Here is a 21,173-nt window from a genome sequence, read left to right on the forward strand (position 1 = left end):
ACTGGATGCTGCGGGATGGCATGAGAAGTGGGGCCCCAGTGAGCAGGAACGCAAAGGATGGGGGTGCAGGGGTGGGAGCCCAGAAAACTAGGAGGAGGATGCATGGCACAGGAGGCCAGGAACCAGCAAGCTATAAGGTAGCTGGGTTAAAATGATCTTAGTGGCCAAATCCTGGACTATCATGATTTACAAATTTTACAGCGTACACTTTAAAAAGTATTAGACTCCAATGCATCAAAAAGATAGATGTGCTCTAATTAAATGGAGATTTAGGCAAGAGATTCACTGCAGATAGCCTTATTGAGTGATGCCAAGAGCTGTCATGAATGATTACTTAATACACAGTTGCCAATTTGATCTGACAGTTAAACGGTAACAAACCTCTCCAAGTCCTTATCATTGCTCTATCCAGAAGGGAGAAGGTTAATTAACAACCCATTTCTATAAAGATGTCTATTACAGAAACAGCCCAAGAGATGATTTGTTGCAATAAACAGTGGAGGAAATATTTGCCACAAATCAGGGAGACAGGAAAAATAGATTGGAAAGCACAGGACAGAAACGATGGAGTTCTCAGGAACCGCTGAGGATTAGCTCTCTGCAATATCAAAATAGTACATTCATTCTGTGCTTTCAATTAGCAAGCGTTCAACATTCTTCATCTCCTTGCACGAGCTGCAGTCAGTGCTTGATGAGCTATTCTATGGAACTGGCATCGATAACAAAATGAGAATTTCTATATTCGACAAGAGACTTCGGGAAGAGCCAGAGACTTTAAGTTTTTGCCTTCCACCACAGTGAGGAGGTGTTTGGTGAACTCACTGTGGTGGATGTTAAATTTGTGTTGACTATGTGTTTTGTCATTTTTTTAAAATTATATGTATGACTGCAGGGAAACAGAATTTCGTTCAGACCGAATGGTCTGAATGACAATAAACGAATCTAATCTAATCTAATCTAATAAGCCAAACCCGTGACATAGAAAATAGGTGCAGGAGTAGGCCATTCGGCCCTTCGAATCTGCACATCTAGTCGTTCCATCAATAACATTTAAAAAAACTCTGTAATGACCAAAACCACTTAAACCTCATTCTACGAGACTGCCCTTTAACACTATGGAGAGTTTCATGCAACTCCAGCAGACCAACAGCAATATTTTGAATCTTCTGAATCAAACTTTGAGACAATTTGCTTACCTCCACTGATTGAGATGGGATTTTCAGTTTTGAAAGTAGCACTTTGTTGCCGGACTTCATTTCAGCCAGACTGCTCCCATGAGGCTGGCTACCATAATGCTCAGAAGGAATCTTCGGTTCTACTGATTCATTAGGTGCTTGATCCTGTCCATCCATGGGCCTTACATATGCAGTGGGCTTCTGTATCATTGAGCTGGGCTTGGACATCAATGCAGGAGTGAAAGATTGTGAAGTATGCTGCCCACTAGCAGGAAAAGTATGAACACGTGACGGAGAGTCCCAGGTAGCATCCAGGTCCCGGGGAGATTTTGACCGATGGCGCTCTTTACTATGGTGGTCACTTCCTTGAGACCTGGAATGACTAGAACTTAAAGATGAAGAAACTGCAGGTGGTTTTGCCGGACTGACTGAATGGGACTTTGAGTGTTCAGATCCATGTTGCCCACTTCTCTTACGACTGCTACTGTATGAATCACGGTCGTGTCGCTGGCTGCTGCCACTCCCAGTATTGCTGCTGCTACCGCCATGTCTTTGGCCACTGCCATGGCTGCTCGGCAACCCCGAACTTGATCTCTTTTGTGACTGCGATGAAGTACTAGGGGCAGAAGTTGCTGGACCCACTGGAGTCCACTTACTGCTTTGGTGAGATGCACTGTGTCTATGCTCTGGAAAGAAAGCTTGATCAGATTTCTCATCTGTAGTTGATGAAACTGTCCCTTTGGGTATGTCAATGAACTTTTGAATAGGTCTGTCTCCTATATAGTCTTTCATTTCATCATAGTTTCCCAACATGCTCTGGATTCTGCTGGAAAGTTTATCTTCTGATCGCCCCTGTTTTGAAAAAAAAAAAAATTTTTAGTCGACTTCGAGTGTAACAATGACATTTAATCATAAGGCTGTACCATTGTGAACAATGACAATAGCAGGTATGAATAATTATGTCCATCGCTATTTCAAATGAAACTGGGGCAATGTCAGGACTCAAAGGATGATAAATCATTAAAGGGTCAGCATGGTTTTTAACGTGAATTGTGTGATCTGGTTAGAATTTATTAAAGAGCATTGATATTGGATATCGGAGCGATGCTTCTGACGCTGGCTGGGAGATAACATCTCCACGATCTCAGGCATTTTGAACATTTTAGTGGGAATATTTGTGTCCCGAGTTACTTAGATATTAATTTTTGTTTGCACACTATTATTTAAATACATAATTGAGTTTAGGAGCATAAATATCTAAGCAACTCAGAAAGCAAACATTCCATCTCAAATATCCAAAATATTATCTCACAGCCAACATCAGAAGCACCGTTCCCACATCCACCCACTCCTCGGGTAAATCTGAAAAATATCAGGGTAAAGTGGTGGGGGGGGGCGGGGGGAATAATCAACTTTGGAAATTCTGTAGGGGACAGTTCCTCAAAAAGTTAAATTCTTAGAAAATAAAATAGGAAATTTAGGAAAACCTATTTCAAAAATAGTTGGTAGATTTAAGCATTACAGCCAAGTTAAACAAAAATCATTTTTCTGAAATTTAAATTTCCATGTGCAATCAGGTTTTGATTAGTACAAACTTTAACTGCTTAATCTATAATTTTTAATTTATGAATGCTGAATTCTGCTTCTGCTCCCATCATGGCTCAGTTTACAGAGCCAATTAAATTCCCAAGGGCAGATAACTAGAAAACCATAAATCTCAACATGTAACTGCAGTGTTTAATGGAAATCATTTCTCCCGGGAAAGAAAAACATGCAAATTAACTCAGTTTGTGTAGGAAGGAACTGCAGATGCTGGTTGAAACCGAAGATAGACACAAAATGCTGGAGTAACTCAGCGGGACAGGCAGTATCTCTGGAGAGAAATGTAGTTTTAAGTTACCCCAGCATTCTGTGTCTACCTTCAGTTCTCTCCAGAGATGCTGCTGTCCCACTGAGTTACCCCAGCATTTTGTATCCATCTTCAGATCTCTCCAGAGATGCTGCCTGTCCCACTGAGTTACTCCAGCATTTTGTGTCTATCTTCGGTTTAAGCTAGCATCTGCAGTTCCTTCCTACACAATTAACTCAATTTCTCAGTTTCTCAATTTACATTCCCAGTTTCTCAGTTTACTCAATTCCTTTAAAAAGGCAAAGCCCTTACTTTCCACCGAAATGAAAGAAATTGCTAAACCTGCAGCAGAATTTGCAGTGCAACTGTTGGGGAAATACAACAAGCTAGTGCTCCATCAGTGGACTCGGAGTCTAACGCTGTAAGAGGGCCTGTCAAAAACCTTAGGATCTCCACATTTGTGAACGATCCTCAAACCGGATCAGATTATCAATGTGGCCTTTCTCTCCAAAAGATGTGCCCAACAGCGTTGCTATTTGAGTTCACTACTGAATGATGCAGAGTTAAAAACAAAATCAGCCATCCCTTTCATGTTCAGAATCAATCTTGAGATAAGGTATCTAAAGAACAGAGAGCAACTTGTAGTTGCAGTTTAAGTTGATGGATGAGAGAAATGTCAAATGTGATGGTGGATTGCCCTTGGCACAGCAAGTGCCGCTGGATTATAAGACGCAGGGAAATTTACAAGTGCACGGGAAATATAGTCAGTGCAGATTTAAACTTATCAGATTCTCACAGGCAAGATTTCAATTTCCAGTGTTTCCAGCAGGTTTCTCCAATCACTGCTAAATTTTTTCACACATCATATTCCTAAGTGAACCACTATAGATTAAGCACCTCGTGGCATATGGAAACTACACACATATGGTGCATTTTGTTTGTAGCTAAAGCAAAAACCATCTTAACAATAACTGGGAGTTACTGACCAGGTCAACCTTAGATTTGGTTTTTGTCAAAAATGATCAATTTAGAGTCACAAAGGAAGAGGACAAGTGACTTTGAATCTTGCCCTCGCTAAATGATTTAAGGATAATTATTAGCTTTGCTCACCCATATTTACTGTACCTGTACTTTATACGGCTCAGCAAAGAGAGGGGAATTTCCAGGGAAAGTCTCTTCATTCTGCTGAATTCCTTGATTTCTCCGCTCTCGTTCTTTCATTCGTAGTACATTTCTATCTTCACGGTTCATGTTGCTGCAAAGAAAAAGCAGAGCCAGCTATCCGTTAAGGGAAATGTAGAGGGCACGTGAAAATGTTTTACAACCTTCAATTGGGCACGTTCGTCACATTTTGCACCAGCATTCACATTAAAAAGCTTATTCATCGACCTACATTTGGAAACAGTTGGTGTTAAATTAAGCTATTCCTTGCCTATTTAAACCAGAACTGAAACGTGCTGAGAGCAGCCATCAGGATAATAATTTGGCTGCCCTCTATTACATTCAGATAAAATAAGACATACTCCTGACATTCCTTGCCATTTACATTAGAGAGATCTCCCACAAACCGCATTGTGCTGCGATCTCACCCAATTTAATGGGAATTAGAAGTCTGCAAAAATAAAACATGTGGGGGTAGTATGTCCCCTTCTTAAAAAATACTTTAGCAAGTTTTTAATTTTAAAAGGGTGGCCACGTTATTTTAAAATTTTAATTTGAAAGATTTAATTCGTATTTTTGATTCCCTTTTTCTGTTAGAGGCATTTCAAAAGTCTTAAAAAATCTATTTTTAAGCTGGCACAGTCAGGTAAGAGGCTAATGACTAATTTCAAAACGTATAAGTCTATGGGAAGGAACTGCAGATGCTGGTTTAAATCGTAGACAGACACAAAATGCTGGAGTAAAGTCTGAAGAAGGGTCTCGACCCAAAACGTCACCCATTCCTTCCCTCCAGAGATGCTGCCTGTCCCGCTGAGTTACTCCAGCACCTTGTGGCTATTTTTAAAACATATAAGGATGTTTCAGGGGGAGTGTGTTTCTTTTATGTGCTGCTGAATGCTGTTTCAGTTTCAGTTTCATTTATTGTTAGTTCATTGTCAAGTACAGTGAAAAACGTTTGTTGCGTGCTAACCAGCCAGCAGAAAGACAATACATGATTGCAATCAAACCATTTACAGTACAGATACATGATAGGGGAATAACGCTTAGTGCAAGGTAAAAGCCCTGTCCCACTGTACGAGTTCATTCAAGTGCTCTCCATAATAAAATAAAAAAAAAATCAAACTCGTCGTAAGCACGTAGCGGGTACGTCGGAGCTCGGGGAGGTCTCTTAGCGGCTCGCAACGCTAATGGCAGATACTCGGGAAACGCAATAAGCTCGGGAAGACTCGTGAAGATTTTTCAACATGTTGAAAAATGTTCACGATAGTCCCGAGTACTGACGAGCGGCTATTACCGTAAATCTCCGAGTTCGAATCAGGGCAAAACTCGGGAGAACTCTTGGAATGAACTCGTACAGAGGGACAGGGTTTTTAAGCTAGCAAAGTCCAATCAAAGATAGTCTGAGGGTCACCAAAGAGGTAGATAGTAGTTCAGCACTGCTCTCTGGTTGCGTTAGAATGATTCATTTGCCTGATAACAGCTGGGAAGAAACTGTCCCTGAATCTGGCGGTGTGTGTTTTCAACAGATCCAAGGGGAGTTGAAGATGATCATAGTTAAAGTAAGAAATGCTGCTGTAGGAATAGGGATTTAAGTGTGGAGCGAGTGTAAGACAAGTTTGTACATCTGTCTATGGGGCCAGCATACAAATAGTCACCTGGGTCGGACACCATCGTTCTATCATGAACTCGGGTGCTGCTGTGTGGAATGTGCTAACTTTTTAGAGTCCAGAATGCCGTAGGTTTGCAAGATCAACCTGGCATCTGAAACAGCTAAGGAGAAGCTTAGGGCGTTACATAGAAACATAGAAATTAGGTGCAGGAGTAGGCCATTCGGCCCTTCGAGCCTGCACCGCCATTCAATATGATCATGGCTGACCATCCAACTCAGTATCCCGTACCTGCCTTCTCTCCATACCCCCTGATCCCCTTAGCCACAAGGGCCACATCTAACTCCCTCTTAAATATAGCCAATGAACTGGCCTCAACTACCCTCTGTGGCAGAGAGTTCCAGAGATTCACCACTCTCTGTGAAAATGTACGAGACATGCCGCCGAGTTCCCTGCTTATGGGGGAGGGGCTCTCACCTACGCGACATTGGCAGCAGAATGACCTATTCCAGTCAAATCAATATTCGCGGGGTAATCAACATCCCTATTTCCATCAGTCCACACAGTAGGTGGGAAGATATTGTCATTGTAATTGTGAAATGTGAGAAACTGCAAACGCCAACCATTGAGAGACAAAAATATTAAACTATTCAGCACCTTTGAAAGTAGATAAATTGCCATGTAAGCAATAAACTAGAAACACTCAGCATGACAGCTGGGAGCTATTGCAGAGAGGTCAAACATTTCTTATACCCTGACCCTCAGCATTGTGCTCAGTCCCTGTGCACCCATGTAGCCAAGTATAACACCAACACAATCTTTAGGTAGCCAAAAATGCTGGAGAAACTCAGCGGGTGAGGCAGCATCTATGGAGCGAAGGAATAGGTGAGGTTTCGGGTCGAGACCCTTCTTCAGATTCAATCTTTCAGGTCACTCATGAAACTGCTGTTATTGACAAGATGTACAACAATGCTGAGACGAAGTTTAGGAAAGAGATTGAAAATCAAATGTCATAGACAGTAGACAATAGGTGCAGGAGTAGGCCATTTGGCCCTTCGTGCCAGCACTGCCATTCAATGTGATCATGGCAGATCATCCCCAAATCAGTGTTTAAGAAGGAACTGCAGATGCTGGAGAATCGAAGGTACACAAAAAAGCTGGAGAAACTCAGCGGGTGCAGCAGCATCTATGGAGCGAAGGAAATAGGCAACGTTTCGGGCCGAAACGTTGCCTATTTCCTTCGCTCCATAGATGCTGCTGCACCTGCTGAGTTTCTCCAGCTTTTTTGTGTACCTTCGATCCCCAAATCAGTACCCCGTTCCTGCCTTCTCCCCATATCCCGACTCCGCTATCATGGTGTCACAGCCTAGCCCTTAGCACCAGTGAGGCACAAGAGTTGGTTGTGACCCAAGGAAGCAAGAGATGAACACAACCCTATCCTCATCAACAGAGCTGTTGTAGAGACGTAGACAGCTCCAGGTTCGAGGCAACTCCATCACCAGCAATTCATCCTGGTCCTTTCATGCGGTGATCAAGAAAGCGTTTCATTGTATTTACTTTCCTAGGCATCCGAGCAGATCCATGAGGATTCTCCCAAACTTCTCCAGATGTGCTAAACTAAGTATTCTGACAGGATGCATCCCAGCGACGGTATACTAATGCTCTGCTCTTGATCATCTGAACCTGCACAAAGCGGTGAACACAGCCCAATCCATAAAAAGATCACCTTTTCCTTCCAGTTCATCTTCATGGGCGTTGTATCAGGAAGTGTCGTCAAGGGTTCCTGCCACCCTGACCGTTCTCGTTACTCTTCTATCTTCTGGGAGAAGATGCAAGTGCTTGAAAGCTTGGATGTTCAGAGTCAACAACAGCTTTCCTATTGCTATTGGGACTCTTCAACTAACTCCCTCTCACATCTCAATCCCAGAGTTGCTGCCACAACTTTAGATCTTTGACTGCTGGCCTGCAGCCTACACCAACCTGAAGCTGCGGTCTCCGGTGTAGGCAACGATTCAGGACATACCTGGACTTTGCCTTGTCTGAACCTCTGGACGCCTGCAGCGGAGGCTGCGGAGGGTTGAGGTCCCGGCCACAGGGGAAAATGGAGGAGGACTGGCCAATTTTTGTGCCTTCCACCACAGCGATGAATGCTGGGGTGGATGTTTGTGTTAAAATTTTTAATTGTGTTTTAGTGTGTTCTTTTTCATTGTACCGCTGCTGGCAAATTAATTTCACTTGCACTTTATGTGCAATTGACGAATAAAATTGATATTGATTGATATTGACGTACCCTTAACCTGCTCTTTCCTCAACAACCTTGCTGCGATTGTAACAATATCATAATCCTATGTGCTGATCCACATTCTCAGCTCATCTGTCTTACCTGCAATGTGAATGTAGTTAAAATTACCAACTCATGCATGTCCTCGTCTCTTGTCTGCTCTCCTCACTGGTCCTTCATGCTTCCATTTTTTACATCAACTTCCCTACCTGTTAATCTAGATCTCACCAGTGCCAAGCTAGTTTAAACTCTTCACAGTAGCACTAGCAAATCTCTCTGCAAGGATATTGATCACCTCTCCCTCCAGTTCCGATGCAACCCATGCCAAGGCCCCAGAAGAGATTGCAGTAATTCAATAGCTGAAGCTCCCCTCACACAGATCTTTAGACACACATTGTTTAAGGAAGAACTGCAGATGCTGGAAAAATCGAAGGTCGACAAAAGTGCTGGAGAAACTCAGCGGGAGAGGCAGCATCTATGGAGCAAAGGAATAGGTGACGTTTTGGGTCGTGACCCTTCTTCAGACTAATGTGGAGGGGAGGGGGCGCGGGAAGAAGAAAGGAAGAGGCGGAGACGTGGGTTGTGGGAGAGCTGGGAAGGGGAGGGGAAGGAGGGAGAAAGCAGGGACTACCTGAAATTGGAGAGGTCAATGTTCATACCACTGGGGTGTAAACTACCCAAGCGAAATATGAGGTGCTGCTCCTCAAATTTGCGGTGGGACTCACTCTGGCCATGGAGGAGGCCCAGGACAGAAAGGTCGGATTCGAAATGGGAGGGGGAGTTGAAGTGCTGGGCCACCGGGAGATCAGGTTGATTATTGCGAACTGTGAAGAGGTGTTGGGCGAAGGGATCGCCAAGCCTGCGCTTGGTCTCCCCGATGTAGAGCAGCTGACATCTAGAGCAGCGGATGCAGTAGATGAGGTTGGAGGAGGTGCAGCCTCCTGGAAAGACTGCTTGGGTCCTTGAATGGAGTCCAGAGGGGAGGTAAAGCGACAAGTGTAGCATTTCCTGCGGTTGCAGGGGAAAGTGCAAGGAGAGGGGGTGGTTTGGGTGGGAAGGGACAAATTGACTAGGCAGTTACGGAGGGAGAGGACTCTGCGGAAAGCCGAAAGGGGAGATGGGAAGATGTGGCCAGTGGTGGGATCCTGTTGGAGGTGGCGAAAATGTCGGAGGATTATCTGTTGTATGTGACGGCTGGTAGGGTGGAAGGTGAGGACAAGGGGGACTCTGCCCTTGTTACGAGTGGGGGGGATGGGGAGTGAGAGCAGAGTCACGGGGTATAGAAGAGACCCTGGTGAGAGCCTCATCTATAGTAGAAGAGGGGAACCCCCTTTCCCTAAAAAATTAGGACGTCTCCGATGCCCTGGTTTGGAACACCTCATCCTGGGTGCAGATGCGGCGTAGACGAAGGAATTGGGAGCAGGGGATCGAGTCCTTACAGGAAGCAGAGTGGGAAGAAGTGTAGTCCAGACAGGCATGGGAGTCAGTGGGTTTGTCGTAGATGTCGGTCAGTAGGTTGTTTTGACACACATTCACCAGTCCTATCCTATTTCTACACTCACCAGCACATGGCATGGCAGGGAGTAATCCTGAGGTTACAAACCTTGAGGTTTTACTTTTTAAACTTTCTATCTCAGCTTAAATTCCTGTGTCAGGATCACATTTCTTCCCACCCAACTCTTTGTAATAATACAGACTGTGGCCTCTTACTGCTCTCGCCAATCCCTTCCAGAATGTTCCACATCCGCTCCGAGATATCCTTGACCCTGCCACGTGGGCAGTAGATTAAATCCAGCCACTTCGTCAAACAACCTATTTGTCCCATTGCCCTCATCTCACAGAGATGGTTCAATTACTGAAGATGTCTGAAGAAGGGTCCCCACATGAAACATCACCTATCCATGTTCTCCAGAGATGCTGCCTGAACCTGCTAAGTTACTCCAGCACTGTGTGTCTTTTTGTGTCCTTAACCAGAATCTGCAGTTCTTTGTTTCTACACATTGGCTGAATTAGCTTGTGCCTTTTTTTCCCCAGCAAGTATTCAAAGAATTCTATGTGTTTAAGAAGGAACTGCAGATGCTGGAAAATCAAAGATACACAAAAATGCTGGAGATACTCAGCAGGTGCAGCAGCATCTATGGAGCGAAGGAAATGGGCAACGTTTGCCTGAAGAAGGGTTTCGGCCCGAAACGTTGCCTATTTCCTTCACTCCATAGATGCTGCTGCACACGCTGAGTTTCTCCAGCATTTTTGTGTGCCTTCAAAGAATTCTAAATGGCTTGCGTTCAAGTTATCACAATCTACTTGCTGGCATCTTGATAAACAATACCAAATGCTTTGGGAACAAGTCTCCTCCAGATTAGACAAAGGTGCCAATGGCAGCTTGGACTCGGAAATGAAATGGAAATATTAACAGCTTCAAAACAAATGCTCTAAAAATTTCAGAATTTTACTATTCTTCCAATGACTGGAAAGCAAATGAAATAATGCCAGAAGAATAGAACTAGGGGATTTAGCTTGACGCAACACCATCCATTCTTTGCAGGATTAAAAGCACACATTGCTTTCAGGCAAAGATAATAGTTAATATCTGGAGACAACGGAAGAAATATGACAATAGTATGGCGAAACATGAAATGGAAGGACATGGGCACGTGGGCAGTTTGCACCCCAGCGGCTTGAACATTGACCTCTAATGTTCGGTAGCCCTTGCTGTCTCCTCCCCTTCTCAGCTCTCCCTCAGCCCTCTGGTTCCTCCTCTTCCTCCCTGCATCAGTCTGAAGAAGAGTTTTGGCCCGAAACGTTGCCCATTTCCTTCGCTCCATAGATGCTGCCGCACCCGCTAAGTTTCTCCAGCATTTTTGTCTACCCTGGGCATAATTATATCAGTGTTCAGAGACTGGATTGAAAATGTAGTCAAAGTAAAAGCATTCTATGGAGTTCAGCCAATTTGGATGTTAACTACACTACACTGGTATTTGAGACCTGCGCGCTGATCTGACATTGATTAGAGTTATAGCTTGAAACCAATTGTAGAATAATAACCTTTATAATACAGTTTAATTTATTTTGGATTGTGCCCTCAAGTTTTCATCCCCCTGCACACACCATACTGTTAAACTGTCGCAAGCATGAATTTAATTGCTCCGTTGTCAGTACATATGACAATTAAACACTCTTGGTAAGATGCTTAGGTTAGTTACTGTTAGTATTTTCTGTATCTTTTTCCCAGCTTGTGGGCGGGTTTATATATTCGTAGAAGGGGGTGCAGATTTTAGAAGGGGGTGTCTAGATTTTAGAAGGGGGTGCAGATTTTAGAAGGGGGTGTCTAGATTTTAGAAGGGGGTGTCTAGATTTTAGAAGGGGGTGTCTAGATTTTAGGAGGCTAGCGCAGACTCGGGGATTGGGATTTCAGTTTAGCCTCGGGGGATGGCGAGAAAAGAGTTTTTTTACCACGAGACGCCACACTCTTACAAGAAGACACTCTCACACGATTATATACGACACGGGTGGTACAGCTAGTAAGAACGGAAAGTCATGAAATATTTCTTTGTTTGGTATTACTTCAATAAAAGACCAATTAATCAAGAAACAACGACAGGAAGATTCGCCTTTGCTATCTGTTAGTGCGTAAATTATATCTCGACCACATCCCCGAGTAGTAACGGTAACTAAAAGTTGAAAAGTTCAGACATTGCTGTTACACTCTTGACACTTGAAACTGTGGTACCTTTGCTGTAACTTTAGCAATGAAAATGTACATAACAGATCAGGAAAGAGGCTGTTCCAGAATGACGTAACACAAGGAATGGTTATACAGTGATTAAGTTGCCAAACTAGTAACCCAGGAGGTTTGGATTAACAATCCAGAGACCAAAATTCAAGTCATACTACCATGAAATGAAAGATTCTGGAATTGAACTTGAGGGTAGGTGATCGATCAGCTGTAGCACTTGTCCCCATGACCAAGCCCAGATTGTTAAATGTTCTAGGAAGCCACAAAAAAAATTTCACAAGCACTTTCATCGGAAAGACTGTGGCAGTTCAACACAGAAAATGTGCTAAGTAAAACTCAGGAACGATAAACAAGAGTCACTGGCAAAGAGGCAATTCCCACAGAAAGAAACAAGAACAAAATGACAAAATGCACGGGCTTGGAATGTGAAGAGATATAATTACAGGCAAACTAGAGTACCGGGCTTCCTGGAAAGAGGCATTCTTACGTTGGATAATGCAAGAATGAAACCGTGTGTTTGGAAAATTCTGGCTGGATGAATTGAAGAGACACGAGGTGAAAGTTTCATGCTAAGGTTCAGGAGAAGCATATGGCTCACATCCCTATCACTGTGGAAACAAAACAGCATCAGGCAGGATAAAATGATCACCAGGCATGTTGAATTAGGACAAGACAGTGAAACCAAATGCAGAGTGTAGACATTGTGTTCAATTATGTGGTTTCTACTCATGAACCACAGCATGCTAAATGAACAATTTGCAAAACAAATACTGTCAATATATTAACATGATTTTTGTCTCCTTTTCATCTTTCACCTTTTCATCAAATCTCACCAATGCATTTATGACTCCAATATCCTGTTGTGCTGCAGTATTGCACTCATTTCATTGTCCTATCTGGGAAACATGACAATAAACCCTCTTGACTCCTGACTCGGTTCCTTTCTCTCAAGAGCCACTGTAGCTTTTCACTGAACGTATCCATGCTTTGTTTCAATTATACTAAAACCCCTGTCCCATGGTACGAGTTCATTCCAAGAGTTCTCCAGAGTTTGCCCTGATTCGAACTCGGAAATTTACGGTAATGGCCACTCGTCGGTACTCGGGGCTCTCGTGGACATTTTTCATCATGTTGAAAAATCTTCACGAGTCTTCTCGTGCTTACCTGCCATTAGCGAGTCTTCCCGAGTACCTGCCGTTAGCGCTAAGAGACGTCCCCGAGCTCCGACGTACCCGCTACGTTCATTCTCCGTGCTTACCACGAGTTTGATTTTTTTTTTAAACTCGCGAGAGCTCTTGGAATGAACTCGTACCGAGTGACAGGGTTTTTAAGGAGGTGAGATTCATTACACAACAAAAGCTTTTTTCACTGTACCTTGTTACACGTGACAATAAATTAAACGGAAACATAATAAAATTTCTCCACAACTCCGTAATGGATGCTTTTGTGATTACTACAAACAGTGAACCCAAGACTGGTCCTTCTCCACTGTTAGAAACATTGTCACTTGGTCTATTCTAGAAAAGACCTTCATAATTTTGGAAAGGCGCCCTTAGTCTATTCTTTTACAGAAAAAGAGGCCTGTTAAAATTGGACCTAATGGGCAAAATCCAACAATTTTGGTAACATTCCGATTTTCTCTCTTTTGAATCATAGAGTGGATAGAAATCAGGAGAGATTCAATGACATTGTTGGTAGGGGTGACATAGGCAGAGAACCAGAATGGTTATACAATAAATGGGCCAATTCGCCCATCGTCCATACTAGCTCTATGTAAGAGCAATTCAGCTACACACCCCACCAGTATCCTCCCCATTGCCCTCCAAATTCCTTTAATTATGGAGGTCCTTATTAAAAACTGCAATTTAATCTGCTCCCATCATTATCCCTGTCCATGCAATTTAGATAACCACTTGCAATGTGTTGTCCCGCTGAGTTACTCCAGCATTGTGTTGTCCTGCTGAGTTACTCCAGCATTTTATGAACGCCACCCATTCCTTCTCTCCAGAGATGCTGCCTGTCCCGCTGAGTTACTCCAGCATTTTGTGTCTATCTTCAGTTTAAACCAGCATCTGCAGTTCCTTCATGCACACTCGCAATATTTAAACCTATTTCCCCCTGTGTTACTTTTTCCAATCACCTTCTTTCCACAATTAGTTCTTGATGCCTCAGGCAAGATGACGTTTTCTCCTCCTCTGCCTGTATCCATCATTATTTGAAATACCTCAATGTCATCATCACATAGCCTACTCTATTCTAAAGTGAGAACTCTAGCCGAGAATCATGTAGAGGAACAGCTTAGAGGCTGATCCTTCGGCCCATCAAGTCCATGCCACAACTGTACTCATCTATACTTGCATCTTTTATCTGCAGCCTTCTACACCTCAGTAATTCACGTGCTTCTCTAAATGTTTCGAAAATGCTGTGAAATTATCAGAAACTGAAGTCCTTCATTCCCGAAATCATTCTACTGAATCTCCTCTGCAAATGTAAATTTTCAGTCTGAATTAAGGATTTCAACCTGAAACGTCACCTATCCATGTTCGCCAGAGACACCCGTTTGACCCACTGTGTTACTCGAGCACTGTGTCATTTTTTCTCTAACTGGGATTGACCCTGCACTCCATTATTAAATGAACAAGAATGAAAAGTTTGCAATATTCCAGTTCTCGGGTATCACCTCAATCATTAGATCGTAAAGCAAAGCTCGGTGCTGGGACCCCAGTTATTTACAATATATAGGTATGTTACAAAACCTACCTGAATCGTCATTGGGAATCTGCCCTCAGCCATGTCGGCGATTTTGGCGCTGTTTGGAGGGGGCGGGTTTAAAACGCGATTTTTACTAGGCTGTACTAATCGCACATGTTCAGCCTAGTAAATCATTAACGAAAAATCGCTGCAAGACCTGGTCGCAAAAGGTATTATTAGTTTTATAGGCCTCGATAATATAGTTATAATAGTTTTAAAATTACTCTCTGATTTCGCAACCTCTCGCAGCCCCAGGGTTTTATAAAGCAAACAATTAAAGGTATGTACCTTATTTTTACATTAAATGGGGCATATATATAACCCTGAATATCAAGTTATCTATAACGAATAGTTCATTTTGGGCTTTTTATATCCCGCAGTATTTTTCTCGGCATTTGAGGGCACTAATCCAGCGCGATGTCAACGTTCTAAACCAGCGCGTTCCACATGAACCCACTAGAAAGCCGATTTAAATGGGCATTTATTTACAGCAATTGAACACTAAATTCCTTCCATTTGGCCTATAAATTAATGTAAATTAGATATAAAAATCATGTTATATTGTGAATTATTTGTGAATAATCTTTGGACACTTAGGCTATTTAAAAATGTTAATCTTTCCTTAAGAAATGGGCGTTTGACTATCCAAGATCACAGCTTTTTTGTAATGTCCATTGAAAATCAATAGGGAACAAGATGCTAATTTCCGAGTATGAAAATGGTCATAACTTTTTTAATACTTGAGATATGAAAGTGAATTTGGTGTCAAATTAAACTTATTGTTATGCTTTATCTGGTGGGATAAATTGTAGACTTGATTTTTTAAATCTCAAAATTTTGTAACATTGCTACAATATATATCAATGATTTAGACATCTTCAAGTTTGCGGATGACACAAAGCTGGGTGACGGTGTGAGCTGCTATGAGGATGCTATGAGGCTGCAGGGTGACTTGGATAGGTTGGGTTGGGTGAGTGGGCAGCTGCATTGCAAGTGCAGTATTATATGGATAAATGTGAGGTTATCCACTTTGGTGGCAAGAACAGGAAGGCAGATTATTATCTGAATGGTGTCAGATTAGGAGAAGGAGAGGTGCAACGAGACCTGGGTGTGCTTGTGCATCAGTCACTGAAAGTAAGTATGCAGGCAGTGGAGAAAGCTAATGATATGTTGGCATTCATTGCGAGAGGATTAGAGTTTAGGAGCAAGGAGGTCCTACTGCAGTTGTACAGGGCCCTGGTGAGACCTGGGAGTATTGTGCGCAATTTTGGTCTTCTAATTTGAGGAAGGACATTCTTACTATTGAGGGAGTGCAGTGTAGGTTCACCAGGTTAATTCCTGGGATGGCGGGACTGACATATGATGAAAGAATGGGTCGACTGGGCTTGTATTTACTGGAATTCAGAAGGATGAGAGGGAATCTTATAGAGACATATACAATTCTTAAAGGATTGGACAGGCTAGATGCAGGAAAAATGTCCCCAATGTTGGGGGAGTCCAGAACTAGGGAACACAGTTTAAGAATAAGGGGTAGGCCATTTAAGACTCAAATGATGAAAAACATCTTCACCCAGAGAGTTGTGAATCGGTGGAAATTTTCTGCCACAGAAGGCAGTGGAGGCCAATTCACTGGATGTTTTCAAGTTAGATTTAGCTAAGGCTGAAGGAATCAAGGGAATCAAGTTAGATTTAGCTAGGCTGAAGGAATCAAGGGACATGGGTAAAAAGCAGGAACGGGGTACTGATTTTAGATTATCAACCATGATCGTATTGAATGGCGGTGTTGGCTTGAAGGGCCTACTCCTGCACCTATTTTTCTATGTTTTCTATGTCTATGTTTCTATAACTGGGGGAGATAACTAATTAAAACTGAAGCACAAGAGAATAAACAGTGCTGGAACTGTGAGATACAAAACTTGGATACAATGGCTAATTATTTGAAATTATTGAATTGAGTTCTGAAGGACTTAAAATGTCAAGTCAGAAAATGAGATGCTGATCTTCCAATGCACTTAAGTTTCTTGGATCATTTAGGAAGATATAGACAGATGTCAAAATTGGAGTGTGCAGATGAATTAAAGAGATTTTTAGATCGATGAATTACATTCAAAGTAAAATGTAGAATTCAGTAAATATGTTTAAATGCCAAGTTTTAACAGTTACTTAAAAATTGGAAATACCCAGCTACTATCAATCAGGCAACTGAATCATCCCACCAACAAATAGAGGCAGCCCTGAGCGACTACCTATCTCATTGGACGATCACTGATCGGATTTTACTGGCTTTATCTTGCACTAAACGTTATTCCCTTTACCATGTATGTGTACACTGTGGATTGGTCGATTGTAATCATGTATTGTCTTGCCACGGACTGGTCAGCATGGAATAAAAGCTTTTCACTGTACCTCGGTACACGTGACAATAAACTAAACTGAAACTGCTAATGAATAGCAGTACTGAACCAGTCAAATCAAAAACAAGGTAGCCAATCCAATAATGGAAAACCAGTTACACAACTCCAGACCAAATGCAAGATGCAGAGCACATTCCAGAGCACGATGAATAATCACATTCCCTTCACTTATGTAGTGAGATCAATCAGTTCTACAGTTCGCATTGTTCCTTCCAATATCTTCGGTATTTTGTAACTACCTTGCAACATTCAGTCGACCTAAACATACCCAGAAGTTAAAAGTAAAACTGAGGATTGTCTATTATAACTTACATCAAACCCCTGTTAAATCAGTGATATACACATACACCAGGAATTATTTCAGCCTATTTATTTATGCAGTAGCCCGATCAGTTATCTTCAATACCATGCTTAAAATGGATATCAGAAAAATGTGAATTCCATGCTCGTCATAAACAGTTCAAAATTTGGGACCTGCATGATAGTCAAGTGATCTAACATCAAAATCCTACAGCAGCTCTTCTGATGCACTTTGTCAGGAACGCAAAGCTCTCTTTCGAAACAGGAGAGGTAAAAATTCCATCAAGGCAAAGGTTAAACAATGCAAACAGATCAAATCAGTTTGAACCTCGTAATTAAACAATAGCAGACCAAATAGCTCTCATCTAACTATCTCCTAAGACAAAAACATTCCAAACAAAGTTGGACGTCTGGTTTGCAAACAACTGACTTCAGGAATAAATGGTGGATCTGAACAGAAAAATGGCAGGTGGATTTTTAATCTAAATCAGTTTAAGGAATGCACTGAGAGAGAAGTAACAAGTGGAACAAAGTAAATGGGAGAATATGGAGACGGGCAAAGGCACAGCGGGACCCTTGAATCCATGGACAATTTGTAAAAATAATAGGGCAAGACGGCTTGAAAATATGATATACTCCTTTATTTATTATGGCAGAGAATATGAAAGCAAGGAGATTGTGCTATAATGCTTGTTAAGGCCATGTAGCCATGTGAATTGATGCAGAGAGATGCTGGAACAAGCAATTTCAGCTTCAAGGAAATTCTGTAAGGGCAGTTATTTTTCTTGAATAGAGGGGGCTCAAGGGAGATAAAGATGCATATAATTGGGGAGTAAATAAGAGGAATCCATTTATCTAACAGTCTAGGTCAAGATTAGGGGAGCACATATGAGAGTGAAGGAGAAAATAATTTCTAGAGAATAGCAAGGATATGGAACTCACTGCCTGGAAGATCTCACCATATTTTAGAATGGGTATTTGAGATCCCGTTCTTAAAGCCATTGGTCAAATGCTGCAAAATGGAATTAGAACAGTTCTACACGTTGGGCAAACACTGGCAAAAATGAAACTCGACTGGGATTTTACTTAAAAATGAAAGAATTTTCATGAAAGTAATGTACATTTGAACTTCCAATATTAAAACTGTACACACACCTATTCCAAAGCCTTATCATAAGATCATGTGATAGGAGCAGAATTAGGCCATTCGGCCCATCAAGTCTACACCATTCAATCATGGCCGATCGATATCTCCCTCCTAACCCCATTCTCCTGCCTTCTCGCCATAACCTCTGACACCTGTACAAATCAAGAATCTATCTATCTCTGCCTTAAATATATCCACTGACGGCCTCCACAGCCTTCTGTGGCAAAGAATTCCATAGATTCACCACCCTCTGACTAAAGAATTTCCTCCTCATCTCCTTCCTAAAATAACATCCTTTAATTCTGAGGCTGATCTCTAGTCCTAGACTCTCCCACTAGTGGAAACATCCTCTCCACATCCACTCTATCCAAGCCTTTCACTATTCTGTACATATCAATGAGGTACCCCCTCATTCTTCTAAAATGTATATTTTATATACTTACCCAATGTGCCATGTAACAGTAAAAGGCTTCCGTGATCCAATCACATCTGTTATATTTCTTTTTAACAAAAAAGGAATATTTGTCTTCAGCAGCCTTAAAATAAGAAACCCAGCTATTCAAGGAAAGGGCTACAACAATTCTGAATTTAAAAATATAACCAGATGAATACGGCAAATTAAAAACAAAGCTCAACACATTTAATCATGAACCTTCATCTTCATGCGCCTTCCTATACAAGTCTCTCACATTCACATTTCTCCATGCCTTAATCAAGTGGCCACTCCCTCTTCAGCGGACCCACTATAAATAGCCACACCTATAAACACATTGTACCTGCTGAGGTAATCAACTAATCTGTCAGCTAATCCAAGAACATCCGCAAAGCAGAAAATACATCCAGATTTGTCCTAGACAATACCGCACAAGAACTGGCCCTTCGGCCCACACAATCTGTGCTATGATGCCAAGACCAAATCTAAACCTGCCTAGTCCATGAATATCCATATGCCTATCGAGTAGTTTGGAAAACACCACTACTGTATCAGCCTCAACCACCACCCCCGGCAACACGTTCCAGGCACACACCACACTCTAAAAAAAGCACCTCCTTTACACTTTGCCCCTCTCACCATAAAGCTATTGTCTCTAGTGGCTCGATCTGATCGCCTACTTTATCTGTGTCTCTCATAATTGTATACATTTCTACCAGATCTCCTCTCAACCTCCAGCATTACAGAGAAAACCATCCTAGTCTGGCTAACCCTCTGCCTGTAGTCCATAATACAGGCATAAATCGAGTAAACCAATGCACCCTTTGCAAAGCCTTCACATCGTTCCGACAAGGGGGTTTTCAGAAATGCATGCAATACTCTAAATGCGGCTTAACCAATGTCCTATAAAACTGTATCATGACTTCCTGACTCTTACACCCAATGCACTGACCAATGTAAGCAAACAGGCCATATGCTTCTTTACCATTCTATTTACATATGTGGCCACTTTTAGGGAGTTATGGACTTGGATCCAAAGGTCCTTCTGTACCTCAATACAGGTAAGGGTCATGCCACTCTGTGTGTGTGTGTGTGTGTGTGTGTGTGTGTGTGTGTGTGTGTGTGTGTGTGTGTGTGTGTGTGTGTGTGTGTGTGTGTGTGTGTGTGTATATATATATATATATCTACTTGCATTCGACCTCTCAAAGTGCAACACCTCACACTTGCTTGGTTTAACTTCCATTTGTAATTTCTCTGGCAATTGTAGCTATCTATATCCCGCTCTATATTTTAATAGCGACGGCATCAGTACCTGTATTGGACATCCCGCAGCATCATTCTATTTCGGGTATTAACACGCCCCGTGCATGGGTGTTAAAAACGTCTCTCTCGGGTGCAAATACCAGGGAATCTAAACGACCCCCATCAGGCTTTATATATCTTACAAAGGAAGGATGGGCAGCTACCGTATCATCGCAATGAAAACCACTTGTCTTAAGCCGTGAAGGACACTTCTCAAGCTGTGAAAACCACCACTCTGATCACGGAAGGCCACTGCCAAGCCAAGTAAATGGTTCCCTGCCTGAGGTGACAACAAAGTTTGGTGCAGCACTCAGCTCAGAGGAGGCTTGCTGCCAACGCATCTGTGGAGATGTTGGCAAGCCAGTACGCCCAACATGCGGTGCTACCCGTCTGCACAAATGTCGAACCTCTATCGCTATTGGGCATACTCCACGACTTCATGTCACCTACAAACTTACTAACCAACTCAACATTATAATAAATGGTTCGACCCTAAACATCTCCTATCCATGTTCTCCCGAGATGCGGCCTGACCGGCTGTGTTACTCCAGTGCTCTCTTTTTTTGGTAAACCAGCATCTGCAGTTCCTTGTTTCTACTTATAACAAGGGCAGCACAGTGGTGGTCGTGGTAGAGTTTCTGCCATACAGCACCAGAGACCCAGGTTCAATCCTGACCACGGGTGCTGTCTGTACGGAGTTTGAATGTTGTCCCTGTTATGGTGTGGATTTTCCCCAGGTGCTCCGGTTTCCTCCCATATTCCAAAGACATGCAGGTTTGTAGGTTACACAAAAGTGCTGGAGAAACTCAGCGGGTGCAGCAGCATCTATGGAGCGAAGGAAATAGGCAACGTTTCGGGCCGAAACCCTTCTTCAGACGATAGTTTCGACCCGAAACGTTGCCTATTTCCTTAGCTCCATAGATGCTGCTGCACCCGCTGAGTTTCTCCAGCTTTTTTGTGTAACCTTCCATTCTCCAGCATCTGCAGTTCCTTCTTAAACACAGGTTTGTAGGTTAA

The 21,173-nt window shown here is 42.5% G+C and overlaps 1 protein-coding gene across 4 annotated transcripts in view; it reads right to left on the reverse strand.

Moving 5' to 3' along the window:
- The window catches only part of aff4 (AF4/FMR2 family, member 4), an 84,402-nt gene that overhangs the window by 45,213 nt on the left and 18,016 nt on the right, over positions 1 to 21,173 (reverse strand). For all 4 annotated transcript variants that reach the window (XM_055643325.1, XM_055643324.1, XM_055643322.1 and 1 more), the window contains exons 2-3: positions 4,150 to 4,279; positions 1,197 to 2,027 (exon numbers count right to left, since the gene is read on the reverse strand). In XM_055643325.1, the coding sequence (XP_055499300.1) occupies positions 1,197 to 2,027; positions 4,150 to 4,275 (957 nt within the window). In that variant the 5' untranslated portion in view covers positions 4,276 to 4,279. The remainder of the gene's footprint in view (positions 1 to 1,196; positions 2,028 to 4,149; positions 4,280 to 21,173) is intronic.

This window comes from Leucoraja erinacea, chromosome 11 (assembly GCF_028641065.1).
Source record: "Leucoraja erinacea ecotype New England chromosome 11, Leri_hhj_1, whole genome shotgun sequence".
NCBI classification, from domain to species: domain Eukaryota; kingdom Metazoa; phylum Chordata; class Chondrichthyes; order Rajiformes; family Rajidae; genus Leucoraja; species Leucoraja erinaceus.